The 20,297-nt window shown below is 46.9% G+C and overlaps 1 protein-coding gene across 6 annotated transcripts in view; it reads right to left on the reverse strand.

Annotated features, from left to right (window-relative positions):
• LOC125035408 overlaps positions 1–20,297 on the reverse strand; it is a 412,822-nt gene that overhangs the window by 24,444 nt on the left and 368,081 nt on the right. For all 6 annotated transcript variants that reach the window (XM_047627780.1, XM_047627782.1, XM_047627778.1 and 3 more), the window contains one exon: positions 18,212–18,375. In XM_047627780.1, coding sequence (XP_047483736.1) covers positions 18,212–18,375 — 164 coding nt within the window. The remainder of the gene's footprint in view (positions 1–18,211; positions 18,376–20,297) is intronic.

Here is a 20,297-nt window from a genome sequence, read left to right on the forward strand (position 1 = left end):
TTGCAATTTGCACCTTGTAAACCCAGACACACATGTAAACACACATACGTGCCTAACCCTGCTACCGAGATTAGTCCAAGCAGTCGGGCAGACACTGGAGAAACAGGCTGTGTGCACATATACATATATAAACACACACATGTACATACATACATCTTCTCTTGTCTCTTGTCTCTCTCACTCACTCTCTCTCCCTTCCTCCCTCCCTCTCTTCCTTCCTCCTTCCCTCTCTTCCTCCCCCCCCCCTCTCTCTCAGCGGATGTGTCGTTGCAAGTAGTACGCTCGTGTTCGTGCGCGCGTATTCCCTCATCACAGAAGAGGCATGAGACACCAGCAAAACACTCCGCGTCGCCTCCTTAATTCCCGCCGTTAATCTAACTCGGGAAGTGCCCACCCTATGTCCACCCTTACGGAAGCCAGGGTGAGTATGAGGGCAGGAGTATGAGAATGTGGGCGGGGGAGGGAGGGTAGGAGAGGATGGGCGGGGGAAGGAGGGGTGTGTGATGGAGATGATGATGATGCTACTTGCTCTTAACAAGGCGGGCCATTATCCTAATCACCCAGCTCCGAAGGAATCAACTCGATGAGACATTTGGTGATCGCTTATTCATGTCAGTCAGATGTTCACCAACGCAATTTATCACGAGACTTTTCGCTGAAATTAGACTCTTAAAAAAACAAATATCAAATTTCCCCAGACACAGACTCAGAGAAAAAAGCAACTGGTCGATTACAAAAAAGCCTTCGCCAGTAACAAATTCCTGGCGACCGTAATCTGGCCGCAACATCTCCATAAAACGCGTAAAAATCGACCTACGGGGGACGTTTACGAGCCAGGGCGAGGCGCGGTACCCTACGGCACCCGGAGGCACTTAATTGGCACCCTCGTTATGTCCCGCACCCTCTCGAGCCCCGCGGTGTCTCGTGTTGCTCGCCCTCCCCCCCCCCCCCCCGTCTCCCTCCCTCCCCCCACCGGTCGAGTATTAGTTACCCAAACATTCCCCGACAGTTACTCGGAGCTTAAACTACATGACCCTCGACCTCGTCTGCATCACGGAATGAACTCTGACCTCGTCTTGAAATGACATTGCTTTCCGGTCATCGAAGATTCCATTTTCCGAGTGTCTTTTCCTAACACGAGGTCACAACACCAACACCTTTACACCAGTAGTTTATATTTAATTAGCTTAACCCTTGCAGATCACGTGAAGAAATGTGACAAAGCTGTAATTGGAAATACAATCTGCCAACAACGTCGGTCGTTAAATCGTGTTCACTCTGGTGTTTGACTGTGGCACGTTTGACAAACAGCAGCGACAACGATGAAGAAAAGGAAAGAGAATAAAAACAAGGAAAGTGGGAGGAAGACGAGAAGATGACAAAGGAAAGAGTAAATAGAAGCAGAAAAGCCATAAACTATGATAATGAAAAAGGCGTGAAAAGAAGGTAGATGGCACGAGGAAGGAAGACTGGGAGAGGGGGGGGGGGGTACGATTAGTAAGTGCCCTTACGAAGAAAGGGAAACGGAAAAAAAAAAAAAAATCTCAACCGCAACCTCGACTCCACCCAAGGTCACACACACAGACACAGACCCACACAGACACAGACACACACACACACACACACACACACACACACACACACACACACACACACACACACACACACACCTTCACAACACAGCGCTAAAAAACGATCCGATCGACCTGGAAGCATGGACATCGCGCCACACAGAGCGCCGTCCGAAGTGGCTCGACAATGGCCCACTATCTCAGCCCCTTGAAAGGACCGGGTCTTTAAGGGGCGGTTACCGAAGAATCCCCACAATGCCCCGCGAAGCAAATCCTCCCTAAGTGGGATGGCACCAGCGGTTCACTAAGGTACATAAAATCACGAGCCCGACCGCGATCATTGTCCTCGCCTCCCGCCCCCCTGCGCCGCCCGCGATAAGGGGATTGCAAAACGACGCCCGCTGGTACTTCTGCGGCGCTCACGTCACCCGCAATCAGACCTCTTTTCACCTGATCTTCCAAAATTTCGAGGAATGATACAGAGGCTAATATAACGGTCGTAACGTCCGTGGAAAATTTCCTTAAGTCGAGCAATGTAAATATTGACCGAAATACGAGAGAGAAGAATAAAAACGACGGGAAGAGAAGAGAGGAGAGAAAACGAACGACAAGAACAACTATAAAAAGGGAGCGTTCGAAAAGCTAAAGAAGGTCAGATCAGCGAGGTCTTTCGCTCCCCCCGCTCTCCTCTTTCAGAAAAAAGGCCCTTCGCTAAGTATTAAGAGTGAAAACAAACATCAGGCTCCGTCCGCTGAGGATTAGCCCATTCTTCTTTTACTTTCTCTGCCATCGGTTACGGCGAGGGGTGTTGGCCGTGCCCTTTCCTCGGTCTCTCTCTCTTGCCCTTTCCTCTCTGTCCGTCCGTCCGTCTGTCTGTCTCTCTCTTTTGCCTTTTCCTATCTAGTATTTGTCTGTCTATCTGTCTCTTTATTACCTTTTCTCTCTATTTGTCTGCCTGTCAGTCTGTCTGTCTCTTTCCCTTTCCTCTGTCTCTCTCTCACCCTTTCCTCTCTATTTGTCTTTCTGTCTCCCCCCCCCCCCCCTCTCTCTCTCTCTCTCTCTCTCTCTCTCTCTCTCTCTCTCTCTCTCTCTCTCTCTCTCTCTCTCTCTCTCTCTCTCTCTCTCTCTCTTCCGACCGAGAACCTATGTGAGCGTAATGGCCCCGATGTTTGCTTACGCTGTCAGGGAAGAGGCAATCCGTGTACATCCTCTAAGCCTCCGCTCTTCCTTATCTCCGCGATCCGTGTAGCAACATCTTACATCCTCTTGCGTACTTGAGCTTTTCCCTTTCCCTATTCACCCTTCTCTCTTTTTCTCTTCCATTCAAACTCCCTATAAAAACAACTTCCGAAATAAACTCCGGGCCACGCGTCGCTGCTATGGTAGCGACGCCCTCTCTCTGCCCCCCCCCTCCCCCATAAAAACGTTCTTTGGGATCTCTTACTCAACGGAGAATCCAACTGCAAATACGGTCTCTTGTGCCAAAACTTGCAAATGCGACAAAAAAAGTGCTAAACGTCCGCTCACTGCCATAACTCACTTTTTTATTTCTTCACACGCATCAAAAGACATGAATGAAAGTCAATTTTATGGATGTGCACATGGCATACAATCTCTTAATGTTAATATCGGCACAAATCATACGATCAGAATCCGTGCTGAATATAAGTACCTAATTGACTAAGATAATGTGATGGGGCATCTCCGAGTCACATCTCTGGGTCATGATCAACAGAAATTCCATCACGAGGAACACTTACCAAATATCCGCGAAAATACCAACATCACACACGTGTTGACACTCACCTGCAAAGAGAAAGAAAAGAAAAAACTTAGGAACAAGGTCAACACAAAAAAAAAAAAAAAAAAAAAAAAAAAAAAAAAATCCATACATAAAAATAAAAAGAGCTGTCCTTAAATGCAAGGTCGCTGAGGAGATAGCAGCCAGGTAACGCCATCTCCCGGCAACCACATAAAACACAGGCCTCGTCCTTTGGGAAAATCTGTTGAAACTTTTCTTTGCAGAATCTTTTCTCGTTGCGACGGCGTTGCAACGGCCGCCCACTTATCAAGTCCAAATCTGGCACGTTTAAGGAGGGGGAACGTAAACACAAGAACTATTCTTAATTATAGATACGACTTCTCGTGGCGCCTTTGTGTTTGTTTATAGACGTGGACGCGCGAGTATATTTTCTTAATGCCGATGGGCTATATTACTTTTTAATCTTTTACGCCATCAATTCCATCGTTTAATTTCACCCGCGCTTAATGCGTTTAAAATCTTACGTACATTCCTTACACCGAAAAAACAAACAAAAACAAAACATCTTCCACTTATTGACCACCGACTACACTAGCCTGCGAGCCATTCCCAGCGCCAGCCTCTTCATTTCTAAAAAAAAATACCCCACGTTCCTTCAGAGGCTGCTCCCCCGACATCACACGGCGTGAACGGAACCAGCATCCACTCTCCCGGCGTGAATAGCACCTCCGGCCTCCCGAGTCACGGCGGATGGCGCTGGAAACATTAATCCCGCGTACATGTTAATTACAGGTACGGCCCTCGGCACAACCTGCCTACTTAACAAATGGTGTTCCGCTCCTGTCCTCTTGATGGGGGTGGGAGGGACGACGGTAAGAAAAGGGGTTTGTTACGTCTCAGACACAGACTGACAGTTTTCCATATACACATGCGTACACGACTACATGGTCTAAAACACTGGCGTCTCTATTTTCGCCCGAACATTCTGGACTTATATATCATATGTATCAATGGTCTTTCTCTTTTACAAGCCCCATGAAAAGGTATATAACATGCAATAAATCAAAATGACCTAGCCTCCCATGACCTTTTAACAGCTGCCCTTCCCCCCCCCCTCCCCCGACCGACAGCAACAAAGCCCGGCCAGACGACCTACCTCCCCCTCCGCCCCCCTCTTCCCATACCCACAGACGGCCAGCGAAAAAGCAGTCACGGTTCAGGGGCCAGCATGACCTACGCGAGGCTGTTGACCCATCCTAGTCCCTAACACCCTCCCCTCCCCTCCCCCTTCTCTCCGTTTCCCTCCTCCATCCCTCCTTTTCCTCTCCCTCCCTTTCCCCTTCCCTCCTTCCCACCTCTCTGCCATGTTCTTTGTCGTCTGTCCCTAATGCAAGTCGGAAACGGATGATCAGGTTTAATATTCACAACCGACGATGACCTTCTGCTCCTTACACATAATAATTCACATCGTTTTCCAGCCACAACGGCACGAGTTACGAGAGCACAGAATGGAGCTCGTGGCGGCGCAGACGGTCGTGATTCTCGGTCAGACAAAGACGGGAAGGAGCGGACAGGATTCAGCAGGTGGCTCCGACAGGCTAGGAGAAGGTGGAAGAGGAGGAGGCGGGGGAGGAGGAGGAGGAGGAGGAGGAGAAGGCGGAGGAGGGGGAGGAGAGTTGGAATTAGAAGAGGGGGAGAAGGAGTGAAAGAAGTAGAAGAAGTAGAAGTAGTAGTAGTATTAGAAGAAGGAGAGAAGATGAAGGAGGAGAGGGAGGAGGAAGCCTTGCACAGGTCAGCCAGTCATGGTCCATAGCGCAACCTTTGACCCAACTTGTTGCAATGATCGGGGATCCTTATACACAGACAATAGTCAGAAAGAGATAGTACATAAACACGATAAAGTTATACCTCCACACCTGCTATCGCCATAACACGTTTAATACGTTTAAAAGACTTCATGGACATCGCCACACTCTCTCGCAATTCATATAATAGCTAATCAGCCGACGTCAAATTCGTCTCGCAGGGAAAGCTCTGGTCATTTCTTCAAAATTTTCCTTATTATCATTCTCTTTTTTTATCATTACGATGACCACAAAATCTAGAACTTTCTCTTCTTCCTACTCGTTACTTTTACTTTTCCTCTCCGCCGTCTCCAATCATTTTTTCTCTATTTTTTTAAAATATTTAAGAGAGTCTCTCCTCTACAACCGACGTGAATAACAAGTCTCCTCTGTATCGGTAGGGACCAGAGCTAAGTGAACAAAACATCTGCCATAAAAATGATGCGGTTTTGTCGTCTAAGTCGGCCCGAGCTAGACGGTAAACATGACGTCACTACCTATCCTACCCCCCCTCTCTATCCCCTCCCCCATGCCCCTAAAACCTTCCCTAACCGCTGTTCTTTTGAGGGGAAAAGGTTAAAGACAGGAATAATGACGTATTATCAGAGCGACTTAAAAAAAAAAGGGGATACGTGAACAAAACAATCGTACCATGAGAAGGGTAACCCGAATAACAATAAAAAAAATAAAATAGAAGCTGAAATGGGTACAACAGAAAACCATGTCGTTACTTGCCAAGCCTCAGCTATGCAAGCAAGCACACAATAACACATGCACTCGAAAAAAACGGGAAAAAATACCCCCTACAGAGTCCGCCATCAGCCACCATTATGGGACGAAACCTTGCATTTTTTTCATCTTTTTTTTAATATCTTTTCTCTTTTCTTATTCCTATTCTTGTTTTCTTATTCTTTCCTCCCGACATCATTTAAAGTGACATATGAGAGGACGACATGGGAGAAACATCATTTGTGGAGATTGGTTCTTCTGCTGACATCTGCTGCAGCTGGGATGGCGAGAAAGGAGGAAGAGGAGGCGAATGGAGAAGAAAAGAAGGAGAAAGGAGAAACACAGAAAGGTTTGGTACGGTGGAGGTGAAATTTAAAGAAAATGAGAGATAATGTGATAATGAGTAACACATATCAATGAGATGAAACATTGTGCATGCATGTGAGCGAATCGAGAGAGAGAGAGAGAGAGAGAGAGAGAGAGAGAGAGAGAGAGAGAGAGAGAGAGAGAGAGAGAGAGAGAGAGAGAGAGAGAGAGAGATAGAGAGAGAAGAAAGAAAAAACAAGAGAAAGAAGCAGAGAAAGTAAAACAGAAAGAGCGGGCTCGGGTGTGACCTTCAAGAGCATTGAAGGTGTCGCCGCTCAATCACGTCGTCAAAACGCGAGACATCAGAGCAATCAGGCGCCAGCATTCTTGATTCCTGATCTCGACAAGCGCTCGAGATGCCAAGACAAACTCTGTGAGCAGGCGCGCGCGGGTGTGTGTGTGTGTGCATGTGTGTGTGTACGTCCGTGCGTGCGTGCGTACGTCCGTGCGTGCGTGCGTGAGTGAGTGAGTGAGTGAGTGAGTGAGTGAGTGAGTGAGTGAGTGAGTGAGTGAGTGAGTGGGTGAGTGAGTGTGTGTTAATTCACAACATTTGTCGCAAAAGATCCCCAAATGTAATCATCCCCTCCGTTTCGGATTATTCCAGTTATTAAACATAAACATGAAATGACAAGCGCTTTATAATCATGTCCATTCACCATTCAGCCAACCGCGCAATCTGTCCTCACGAAAGCATGCAAAAAAAAGAGGGGCTTGGACTAAAACCTCCGCCTCCTCTCCATCGGATGCAAGGCCAGGGCCGCCATCATAATAAGCAATTTAGCTCGGACACGGAGCGCACAAAAGCAGACCGCGTGTAACAATCGGCATAAATCGGGCGGGCCAAGTGGGACAGACATAAATCTCGCCCGGGCCACGAGAGCAGGCAGCCGAGCGGGGACATGTTTCAGTCCGCACAATATTCTCGTTTTCTCACGCCCGGCAGGGGGGACGCGCCCAAACACATTGGAGAAATTCGCACACTTTTTTTTTTCGTTACCCTTCTTCACCCTTTTCCCCGACCTTTGCTTTCACCCTCTTTATTCTTTCCCTATTTTTTCTTTATTCTTTTTTTGGATACATAAATCCTAGGGAGCGACAGGGAAATGCTGTCATTTGGCGGGTTCTCCGTGTAAGTAACGTTAAGTATAGGCAATCACACGAAGTCGAGAAAAACCTCAGCCTCTTTTTTTAAAAGAGGAATTTTCTTATTCTAGCAGCAAAGAGACTCTAAAATCTCCTCATCCATTTCTAGAAATACATCTGCATTACCCTGTCGGAAAAAAAACGGGAAAAACAAAAAAAGGATCACCCACTCTTTCCGAACCAACTTACAACAAGCATTAATTCTACAGCGCCTTGGCATCAACAACAGACCCAATCTTCCCCAATACCGCAAATCTTCAATAAAAAAGGGCAAAGAAAACAGTCTTCCGAACCCGACGAGAAGGAGACACTGTAAACACAATGAAGTTTACGATCCCCCCCCCCCCCCCCTCGATGAACCGGGCCCAGACCCTCGGAAACGGCTAGACACCGATTGAGAGGAATTTGAATTCTCTTGTCTGTTTTCTTTTATGTCTTACTACGCATTCTTGTTTTTTTTTGTGTGTGTCTTTCTTGTTATATACGGATTTTCTTGTTTTCCCTTTTCTCTCTATGTCTTCTTGTCTCTCAGACTTTCTCTTTTAAATTTTCTCTCTCTCTCTCTCTCTCTCTCTCTCTCTCTCTCTCTCTCTCTCTCTCTCTCTCTCTCTCTCTCTCTCTCTCTCTCTCTCTCTCTCACTCTTTCCCATCTTCCTCCCACTTTAGAACAAACTAAATCTAGTTTGGCGATCAAGCTCTTCCTTTCTCTTCTCCTTTATGAAACTAGTTTGAAATAAGGACAAAAAGACAGAGAAAAAGCTTGGTCATAAAAGTGGCTGCCTTTTTTGTTGATTGGTATACTGGCGTCATATGTCAGTGGGCGTTTCAAATAACCCATTACGTAAGGTTGTATAATACAAAAATAATAAGAATACTAAAAAAAAACAGGAAAAATCAGCAATTTTTAAAATCCCTGGTCAGGTACGCTAAGAAGAAGAAGAAAAAAAAGTCATAAAGTCCGACGCGCATGCCATTATAACCGCAGAACCAATCACAAATTACACCGCGAAAAAAATATAAACACATTAATTGGATATCTGATAAGAATGGGTATACTATTGCACGGGCGTTCATTTCGCAAAACCAGAAACCCTATGAGAAAAAAAAAAGAAAATAATGCAGATGTGCTAAAGCAATGAGGTCGTATTTCCTGCGCCTGTCACACCGCGACACCGTGGCAAATCTAGCCCATTGTGACTTAAGCCCAAAGAAAATGATCAAGGTGCGCATGTAGATGGCAATGATCAATAGCCCTGTACCTTCGGCCACTCGGTGCCACGAAGGTCACATTCCTCTTTGTCTGGAGTACAGCCGACCATGCTTAATAATGGACGTCTACAATCGAATATATCCTTGTAAAATATATATATATATATACACACACACACACACACACACACACACACACACACACACACACACACACACACACACACACACGCAAGCACGCACGCACGCACACACACAAAAGGGAGGGAGGGAGGGAGGGAGGGAGGGAGGGAGGGAGGGAGGGAGGGAGGGAGGGAGGGAGAGAGAGAGAATGAGAGGGGGCTGTTTATCACGAAATACCAATAAAAAACATCTTAGCTACCTACCAACACAACACTTTCCTCTGCCTCACACGACCTTAAAGGTTAGATATTATCTGAACTTAAAAACTATATATAATATAAAAAAAAAAAACTGGCCACTGGGCTACGCGTCTTTTCATTACATCGCCCCAGTTTAAAAAAGGGATAAACTGCTTGTCCGGCCTGTTAATGACGTCACGGTCGTTATCATCATCTGAAGGTTAGCTCCCAATTAGAACCGGTTATCGTCTGGCGCTTAACCACAGCCACTCTTGCCTTGCTTCTGGATTTTGAGCCGTTGGCGTTTTCATTTTTTAAATTTTGGGACACTTTTTTTTGGGGGGTTGCTGTTTCAGTGCCTTTATCAGTTAGATTCTGAAGCTCTTTTCAGATTTTCTCAACTTTGGCCGCAGAATCAGGCAGCCAAACAATCGAACAATCAAATCAATCAATCACATGTCAACCGTCTCCCGAAAAAGGAAACGTGTAAGCATGAGAGACCTCGATCACACAAGGCGAACGACAATCATCTCAGAGAGAGAGAGAGAGAGAGAGAGAGAGAGAGAGAGAGAGAGAGAGAGAGAGAGAGAGAGAGAGAGAGAGAGAGAGAGAGAGAGAGAGAGAGAGAGAGAGAGAGAGAGAGAGAGAGAGACCCCTTATCCCTCTCCCTAATCGACTCACTGTCTCCTCCTTCTCCCCTTCTCCCCAAACTTTGCCCCCTCCACCCTCCCCCCCTTCTTTCTTTCATATTCTTTCGTCTATAAATAGATCGGCTATATCCCCCCTCCCCCCCCCGTCTTTCCTATATCTCATCCCCCATGCGGCGCCCCGATACATCACGGCGGAGACATCACAGCACGATGACATCTTCCCTTATAAGGATGAAAGTAAGGGTCGGATATTTGCCTCCCCCCATCCCATCCACTCCCTCCACCCCAATCCACATTCCGTCCACGTGGATGTCGCGCAAGAATGAAAAGAAAGGGGAGATGAACAGAAAAAAAGTGAAAGATGGCGGAAATGCATAATACACACGCAAAAAACTTTTTTTTAATAATAAAGTAAAAAAAATATATAATAATCAATTAAAATCTAAAAGCAAAAACAAATTATAAAAAATAAAAAATAAAATAAAAATAACATAAAAATAAATAGAAATAAAAATCCGAAAAGAAAAAATATGGAGGAAAACCCAGCCGCCCTTCCCGTTCCTCGGGGCCGCCTCCGCCTCCCGGAATTCTCCGAGCGACGTCCTCCCGAACCGCACAAAGGCCGCCTGAAGTCACTTAGCCAAATGATGACGGATGAAGGGGTGACGTCCGAGTAACAAACGGATAATGGCCGGCTTATCAACCCCCTGACAATGAAGACGTCCGCAGGGCAGGTGGATCGGGTCGCCCTTCGCGTAATCCTCGTAAACAATCCTTTGAGACGCTAAGGATGCCCGGTGTGACGTCACTCAGGGCTTGGGACCTTGTGTGTTCGGTGCGAATTCAAATTTGCATCTCGGTTAAATATAGAATAAATAAAACGGGGAAACAATGCAATATGTCCCATTGTTATCTGATGCATAAAATCTGATTCGAGAGAGAGAAAAAAACAGAGATAACGGGTCTATAATTTAGACATCTTGCAATATTGCGTCTGTTTTTCATGTCCATAGTAATTATGGCTTGATTGAAGAAGACGAATTCACACAGTTTCCCTCCCTCTCCTTCCTTCCTTCCTTCCTTCCTTCCCTCCTTCCTTCCTTCCTTCCTTCCTTCCTTCCTTCCTTCCTTCCTTCCTTCCTTCCTTCCTTCCTTCCTTCCCTCCCTCCTTCCTTCCTTCCCTCCCTCCTTCCTTCTCTCCCTCCTCCTTCCCTCCCTTCCTCCTCCCTCCCACTCCCTCCTTCCTTATCTATCCATCTCTCATGCAGCCTTAAGTTACTCTCTTCAGATCATGTGAAAGCTACACGGCCTTGTCCACAATTCCGGCTGGTGTCATGTTCTTCATCCTTCATGAGAGAGGCAATGAGAGGAGATGAAGCAGGAGGAAGAGAGAGAGAAAGAAAAAAGACGTAGTAGTAGGAGGAGAAGAGAAGATGAGAAGAGAATAAAAGAAGAAAAGAAGTGAAGGAGAAAAAAACAAGAGAAGAGAAGGAGAAAAAAAGAGAAGAGCAGAGGAGAAAAAAGATAAAAGTAGGAGAAAAAAGATACGAAGAGAAGAAGAGGGGAAAGGGGAAGCGGGGGGAAAGGGCAGGGAGTATAGATGTTAATTAGAAAACATTACCTGCGTGGATGGAAGGGCCGCCCGCCTCGTGCTGGGCCTCGGGGGACGAACCCGTAAATATCGGGCCAGAAATTTGTGAAAACGATTAGAGAGAAAAAAAAAAAAAAAATGAAATAAAAACATTCTGATTTCCCCCCCCGCCCCCCCCCCCCAAGATCAAGCACAAATTGTAAGCAAGAAGAACACGGTGATTAGTGTTCTACGCAGTGCCTGTTCTGCGGGAAAAAAGACAAACAAAATGCATATGACAATACTATAAATACCAATTGTAATATTAATAATACAACTATCCCTCATAAAAAATGAAAAATAAGAACTAATCCCTAGCCTTCAGAAGACCTTGGACGACAAAGATATCAATTGCTCCTTCTCTCTCTCTCTCTCTCTCTCTCTCTCTCTCTCTCTCTCTCTCTCTCTCTCTCTCTCTCTCTCTCTCTCTCTCTCTCTCTCTCTCTCTTTCCCTCTCCCTATCCCTCTCCTTATTCTCTCGCACACCTCTGCCACTTGACTCATACGGCACGGAGGCAACAAACAGCTGGGAGGCCTTGACATGCTAATAGATCGCCTTCAATCTTCATTTTCTCTCGTGAAGATTAATTATCAGTGTAATAAGTCATAATAATGAAGATAATCACGCAGAATCTTTAAAAATTAAACTGGTGAAAAATATAGTAATTATAATTGTTACTCTAAGAAACACTCGAACATAATAAACATCTTCAACACACTACAGTAAAGGATAAGAAATTCGCCCACGGCTAAATCCTCGCTCCCTGGATATCGCCCAACAACAACAACAACAACAACAACAACAACAACAACAATTGTACTCCCACGTGGATGCCCATTAGTCTTCTATGCCTTTCTATATCTGTATCTCCCTGCCTGAACGATCGCTGTGCTATATTGATGCGCTATATTTCCCCCGGTCAAGCATTCATGAGCCACGGGTGAGCAAGGCAGGTGAGGGGGTGGGCGTGTCCACTCTAGACGGGTTGCCAAATATGGGCATGATGGGAGGAGTCAACATATGTACACACATTTTATCCTACAGTTGCAGTATGAGCAACCCCGCTGCTAAATAAAAGTTTATGCTTCATCTATCGTAGTCCGGTATACAGTAGTCGGTGTTAATGTTATGCAAAAAAGGGCGACAGAACCAGCTTCTTTTAGCCCATAAATAAAGAAAATATAGCGCCTGTTTCTTATCCATGACCAAATCTGGAAACTGGATTCTCAACTTCGCTAAAAGGAGCAAACAATACGTTGTTCAACTTTCTCCACGAAGACTAAATGATACAGACCACAATCTCCCCCCAGAACAAAATGTAAACAACACGGAGAACAACAACAAAGAGAATTAAACGAAATGCCTCGACCCCCCTTTCCCCCTAAAAAAATCGAGACGAAGAAAAAAAAAATCATCCTAAAATTTTAAGAAAGCACACGCCTCACCTTCGCAGTGGAGTAAAACACAAACAAAAACAAAAAAATCAAACCTAATAAAAAAATCACGACGCGACCAGACGTCTTCAACCGGAAGTATCGTCTCAACCTTAAAACTAAGACGCTCACCAATTTGCAAAAGCGAGCTATGAGTGACGGCCGCTTGATGTCGTTATGCCCACGTAGTCTGACGCTCCTACTCGGCCCAGATGCGATTAGCCTCTCGGGTGGGAGGGAACAAAGGAGTGAGTGAGGGAGGGAGGGAGGGAGTAAAGGAGAAAATGAGGGAGGGAGGGAGGGAGTGAAGGAGAAAATGAGGGAGGGAGTGAGGGAGTGAAGGGAAAATGAGGGAGGGAGTGAGGGAGTGAAGGGGAAAATGAGGGAGGGAGGGAGGGAACAAAGGAGTGAGTGAGGGAGGGAGGGAGGGAGTGAAGGAGAAAATGAGGGAGGAAGGATTGAATGAGAAAATGAGGGAGGGAGGGAGTGAGTGAAGGAAAAAATGTGGGAGGGAGTGAGTGAGTGAAGGAGAAAATGAGGAAGGGAGGGATTGAAGGAGAAAATGATGGAGGGAGGGAGGAAGTGAGTGAAGGAGAAAATGTGGGAGGGAGGGAGTGAGTGAAGGAGAAAATGAGGGAGGGAAGAAGGGAGTTATAAAGGGACGTAAGGGAAGGACAGAGATAAGACAAGGAGCCAAAAACGGGAGACCAGATGTGACAATACGAGTCTCTGTGTGGGGAGAGAGATGCAAGGATAGAGAGACATGAATGACTAGACGTGTAGGAGTAAACAGAAAGAGAGTGAAAATAAAAAAAAAAAAAAAACACGTAGAAAAAAAGGATTTCTCAAGAAAAGTCCTCAAGCGCCGACGCAAAGCAACTGTTATGTACCCGTTGACCTCGCATTCACAAGGAAATCGGAATGACGTAATCCCTAACGAGCCGATCGCCGAGGATCGCGTCACCCCGTCCGCCAGTGACCTGACTTGGCCGCTAGAGGGTGACCGAGTGACCGGCCGTGACCAACCGCGAGAGTACTTTTCGTGTTCCGGGGCCGCAGATCCGTTCCCACACCGTACTTCCTGCCTGTCCTGCCTCCCACGCATTTCAAGGGCGCCGTCGCACAGGCATGCCCCGTGTTTTCTTTTCCCTTTATGGATCTTCCGAGGCAGCCAATATTTTCCGAAGTATCACAGTGAGTACTTTTTTTTTTTCTGTGCACAGAAGCGATACGGCCGAAGTAAAAAAATCTATTACTATACGAGAAAAAATATAATAAAGCCTTCACCCGGCGAATAAAAATGACCAATAAATTATAACGAGCTTTCAATTCGACTTTAAACCCCCGGCGCAGCCAATCACAAAATGCAATAAGCGAGGGAATGGCCAATCAAAACCTGACCCTCGACTTTTCGACGAGCCAATCACGACTCGGGGGGAAGAATGCCCCTCCCCTCCCTCTCCCTCCACCCCCTTCCCCGGACCCCTTTGACGTCGGTGCAGCTGCAGGGCTGCAGATCGGGAGTCAAAACGGTAATCCAATTGTCTAAGGTGTGACGAAGTTATGCAGATGAGGCCTAAACCAGGCCGTACTTGGCATACGTAATGCGACGGAGCTACAGACACACGAGGACGGCAGTGGAAATACCCTTCTTCTTCTTCTTCTTCTTCTTCTTCTTCTTCTTCTTCTTCTTCTTCTTCTTCTTCTTCTTCTTCTTCTTCTTCTTCTTCTTCTTCTTCTTCTTCTTCTTCTTCTTCTTCTCCCACCACCACCACTTCCACCACCTTCACCTAGCAACTACAGGATCGTTCAGGTAGTACAGGCATTGTGCAGGATTGTGACAAACGCATGTGGTTCCGGAACATATATGGCTGAGTAAGATTTTATAAGAACTATAGCTTGAGTGCGTGAATGAAGCCAAGATAAAATCAGACGAATGAGCCGAGTACGACGAGAAGCGATTCAGCTATGACGTCATGTAGAGCTCAGAAGAACTGTTACAGTGACTGACTGACAACTTTATAGTGAATCAACGTGGGTGCTGACTACATCGCCCCGCCCTCTCTCCCCGGTGAATAACATACCGATGAAAAAAGTATGAGGAAGCTGGTGAGGAAATACCCCACAAGGACAGCGGCGGCTTTAAACGTAGGCGGGCGCATGCAGGCAGAACATCCACCCGCATGTGTAGCATGTGTATGTGTGTGTGTGTGTGTGTGTGTGTGTGTGTGTGTGTGTTTGCTTGCGTGTGTGTGTGTGTGTGTGTGTGTGTGTGTGTGTGTGTGTGTGTGTGTGTGTGTGTGTGTGTGTGTGTGTGTGTGTGTGTGTGTGTGTGTGTGTGTGTGTGTGTGTGTGTGTGTGTGTGTGTGTGTGTGTGTGTGTGTGGTGTGTGTGTGTGGTGTGTGTGTGTGCGTGTGTGTGTGTGTGTGTGTGTGTGCGTGCGTGTGTGCGTGCGTGTGTGTGTGTGTGTGTGTGTGTGTGTGTGTGTGTGTGTGTGTGTGTGTGTGTGTGTGTGTGTGTGCGTGCGCGTGCGTGCGTGCGTGCGTGCGTGCGTGCGTGCGTGCGTGTGTGCGTACGTGCGTGCGTGTGTGTGTGTGCGTGTGTGGGCGCGGCCGGACGAACAAGGAACGGGCGGTAGTTGAGTGGGCGTTGGCGAGCGTGTTACGAGCAGACGGCTATTGGCAGCAACAGGTGAGACGGCGAGAGTGAGGGAGTGAGGGAGTGGGGGGGAAAGAGGGAGTCAGAGTTGGAAACTAAAGGTGACATGGAGTTGGGAGAGAAGGCGTTGGAAAGTAATGGAGTGAGGGATTAAGAGACCGAGCGATTTTTTTTAGTCCCACCTTTTAATACCTCATAAGGCGAGTCTCGGCCATCATCACGCAACGCCGCACGGAACCGGTTATGGCCGCCCTCTGACCTTCCCTCCCACCATTCCGCCTTAATTGATCGCAATAACTAACTGTAATGACACCTTTTCCCCCGCGGCGACAGGTAGACAAGCGGCCCAATACGTTACATAATGAGAAGGCAACACCTAACTTAAGTGGCACGAGAAACAGCCCGCTCACAAAAAGAAAAAGAAGAAAAAAAACGCCAGACGTTCGGCAATTGCGAGATAAAGATGATCCGTCGACAATGAGGACCTTCGCCTCACGCTTTCTCCCAGGAGGATCTTGGCGTGCCCTGGATGCTGCCGAGACGCGAGAGGCGAGATGCTGATCCTGCAATCTGCCAGGGGTATTTATCATAAATTAGGATGAGAAAGGAGAGAAACGCCGAGGGAGGGAGGGAGATACATTACGACTGGTTTCAGAGAGAGAGAGAGAGAGAGAGAGAGAGAGAGAGAGAGAGAGAGAGAGAGAGAGAAAAGAATGACGAAGAGAAAAAAAAAAAACGAGAAGAGGACAGAGATTTCATTTCCACAATGATACGGCACACAAACATATTTCCTTCCGCTCTCCACCCCCCCCCCCCCCCTCCGAACAGCTCTAATCACCCTTAGCAAAGCCTCCGCGCCCGACGAAGCCGAATTCAGAACCCCCACTCACTCGCCTGCCACCAAGCCCGCCGGCCACCACGTACCTTCCCTTCTCATATATCGCATAGCGCAGTCCTTAAGTATATGCGGGCTGATTCACGATGGCGGCCACACCATCCGCGCAGTTTCTTTTTTAATCACGGAGGAAACAAACGCTGTCCTAATAGAAGCGCTTGCACCAACGTCTCGCGACGGACGAGTAACCCGGCGCCACTAAAGATCCAGCTTATCAAGGGGACATTATATATTCGGGCGTCAAAGCCTTAGTTTATTTGGGAAGTAATACAACGGATGCCAAGTTTATAAACATTCAGTATAGAAAAGAATGAGTATATTAACACTACTAATGTACAACTAAACACGATTTCCCCAACAAGGAACAGCTGATGCACAAGGCTACACTAGCATCGAGCGCCTGCGATAACACCTAGCATTAACCAAACAAAAAAGAGAGAAAAAAATCCTCATTCGAGACTAATAGAGGCTCCGCCCTTAGCATCCAGGAGTGACGTCACTGGCTATCTGGAGCCCCTACCGCCGCACCCTTACAGGAGTAACCCTTATCCTAACCCTTTTCCCTTGCGGATTATGCACCCCACACGCCCGCCCGGAGCTGCAGACGGCGCACATGGGCGGTGGCAACACGGCGCAGGTGTGGGCTGGCGGCTGGTAGGCACTCCACCCAACACGCCCACACCCCGAGTCCGCAAAAACACTTGTCCGCACGCCCGCCCGCCCAACCTTCGCCGCCAAGGATGCTGCTTTTCTCGTCGCCCCGGCTCCCGCTCCTCGAACCTCTCGGAATGAATCGCGCGAGATGCGGTTTTTCTCGGGCACTTGACGTCAGAAAGCAAAAAAGAGTACTTGGAAAAACGGCTGACTCACTCCGTAAATAAATGTCTAAAATGTTTGCATCTGTGTGTTACGCTACAGTCGAGCTCCCCAATAATGAAAATAGTTAGTCTAAACACATAAAAGATCTGCGAAAACTTCCCAATTATTTTTTAAGCGCATTCTTCTAAAGAAAAAGGGAAAATATCGCGGCTTCTAAATGTACGCTCCAACACAATTTCACAGACGCAGGAAGTGATAAAAGTGTGCGTGCGGGCGAAGTGTGCAGTGCTTGGGGAGCGCATCACGACTCATGACAGTGATTACGAGGACTGCGCTCACCGACTCTCCTCCCCAACCCCCTTTTCCCCCTATCGCCACTCCCCCTCTTCCCCTTCTCTTCCTATAGTCACCCTTCCCTCTTCTTCCCTTTCTCCTCCTATCATCCTTCTCTTTCTTCCTCCCCTTCTTCCCCTATCGTCACTCATCCTCTTCCTCTCCTTTTCTACCTATCGTCCCTCTCTTTCTTCCTCCCTTTCTTCCCTCCCCCCTTTAATCTCTACCTACACTGCTGACGGAGAAACAAACGAGCATAAAAAATACTCACATAAAAAACAGCTCGGATTTGAGTAACTCTACAAGCCTCGCCTTGTGGGGGCATCAAACTCTAATTAAAAATGAGGCTTTGATGAGAGGTCTGCTGTTTCGCAAGTTATTTACACATGCCAACAACCCTCCTTCTCCTCCTACCCGCTTCCCCACCCCTAGCTACAACCCCACCCTCACCCCCTCCTTAAAACTTGCACATCAAAGTATCTCAACTTGCACCATTATCGAAGTCATAGATTTTATGCTTAGGCTCGCATACGTGTCTGATATATGAAAAAAACAACAAAAAACATTCTGTCGTTCTCTTCTCTGAACGCTATTTTTTTTATAACTGCGACACAAGTTTCTTTTAAGCTCGGTACCCTTCCTATAATTCAAAACTCCCATAAAAGCGCAGAGAAACGACTTTCCCCTTTAAGGCATCGCTATCAACCTTCGCGCAAACCGGCCACCGGCAGCAAAATCCAAATTGCCTTCCACCTCCCCCATCTTTGAACTATCCGAAAAATAAACTACGTAAAACATCTCCTTACCTCAATGATCTCCTTCAGGTCCCGCACGTAAATAGCCTCCGTCTCCACGATCTCCAACACTATCCTGTCCATGTAAGCGAGGTTGGGGTCGCAGTAACGAGGTCTCAGCGTGGGCGGAGCGGGCAGGCTGATGCTATGGCACTGGACGCCGCTGTCACCGGAACCTGCAGGTGGGAGAGAAAACAAATCAGGATTAGCCTCAGATATATAACAATATTACTTAGAACAAATCTTACATGATTTAAGATGTACAGTAACAAACAGTACCCTTTTATCACGACACACTGCGGGCACAGGGGCGACATCCTCTCCCCAGGCGGGCGAGGCGGGGAGACAATGCACCCTCTCACCCCCGTGGAGAGGCTCCCCGGGGGTGATAAGACCAGGCAGGTTGAGTTACAGGCACTTCATGATTGCGAGGCCAAACATGGGCACTCGCAGGGTCAGCTCTCACGCGTCAAGAACGACCTCGTGTTTACGTAATGGCCGTGACACAATCAAGGCGAGTGGAGTGCGAAGTTTATGTGCCATTTTAAAGCTCGTGTTACAGCAGGCAATAATAATAAAAGGGAAAGCAAAGAAAATCAGAAAAAAACAAAAACAAAATAAGAAGGGCCCAACTAAAATATATGTACAGGCAAAAGGTTCTTCCATATATGGAATAATGCCTTTCATTTTCCCTGTAACCAAAACACAATGGTGAGGACGAAGCAAATCACGAGGTAGAGGAGTAGAAAGAGAGCGAGGCGAAGATGGATGAGACAAGCAAGATGACAAAGAGAAAGGGAGGGAAAGATGCTAAAACAGTATAATAAAGTAGTACAGGAGAATCTAAAGATGGAGGGAAAAAAAAACACGGAATGGCGTAGAAAAAATAAAATGCGTAGTAAAAAAAGAACATAAATTAAATGGAAGAATCATGAAAAAAAAAACATACAAAGCGAAGAACAATACGAAAAATTAATACGATTAAAAAAAACAGAATCCCTCATTGTACAATCTTACCCCCGCCCCCCTCCTCAACCCTTCCAAATAAGCTTCTATTCGGTGTTAATTACCCTCGCCGCTAATGATTTCACACGCGGCGTTGATGATACCGCGACGACCGGTCAGTGAAGAGGAAGCAGCAAGGCAAAGAAGAGACGACACAAGGAGGTGAGAAGACCCGCGGCGAGAGAACTAGGAATAAGTGAAATGGAGAGAGAGGGAGGGAGGGAGTGGGAGAGAGAGAGAGGGAAGGAGAGAGAGGGAGGGAGGGAGTGGAAGAGAGAGAGAGAGAAAGAGAGAGGGAGAGAGGGAAGGAGATAATATATGTTGAAATTTAAATAAACGAGTAAATCATATGCAAAGTAACGAACTAAAGAAAAAGACATTTAAAATACAGAGGCCTAGTAATTACGCTATTCGGAGCACCGTGTTGCCATAACGAACTCCGTCTCAAGTTCCGCAAGTATTCAAATCCAATGCAAATGTTAGCAATCCTTTGATAATGTGTATCCGGCCCTAAAGCACAGAGAGAAGTTCTGTCGCAATATTAGAAAACTATCTTCAAACATGGAAGAAACTGAACTTCCAACTTCACTTCCTAAAACAACTTCAAGAAGGGAAGAGAGAAAAACTTGCCTGAAGAACCTGACACTTAATTCCACGCACCTCAGGCTTGTCCTCGTCATGAGATAAAATGATAATCTGAATTGGAGTCGAATTTAAACTGCGTCTATTCGGTGATATTTACATATGGAGAGAGGTCTGTGGTTGTGCGCGGGATGGATGGATGGATGGATGGATGGATGGATGGATGGATGGATGGATGGATGGATGGATGGATGGATGGATGGATGGATGGATGGATGGATGGATGGATGAAGGGAGGGAGGGAGAGGAGGAGGCGGAGGACGGAGAGAGAGAGGGAGGGAGGGGGAAGGAGCGAGAGGAGAGAGGGGAGAGGGGAGAGGAGAGAGAGAGAACCCTCCCTTCCGTCCGCCTGACAAGATCGCAATCATACTAACGGCCCCTGCATGCATATTAAACAGCTGTTCTAGATCCAAAGAGATGCATACCTCTCACTTCTCTCTTTTTCCGGAAA

Source organism: Penaeus chinensis, chromosome 19 (assembly GCF_019202785.1).
Source record: "Penaeus chinensis breed Huanghai No. 1 chromosome 19, ASM1920278v2, whole genome shotgun sequence".
NCBI lineage: Eukaryota > Metazoa > Arthropoda > Malacostraca > Decapoda > Penaeidae > Penaeus > Penaeus chinensis.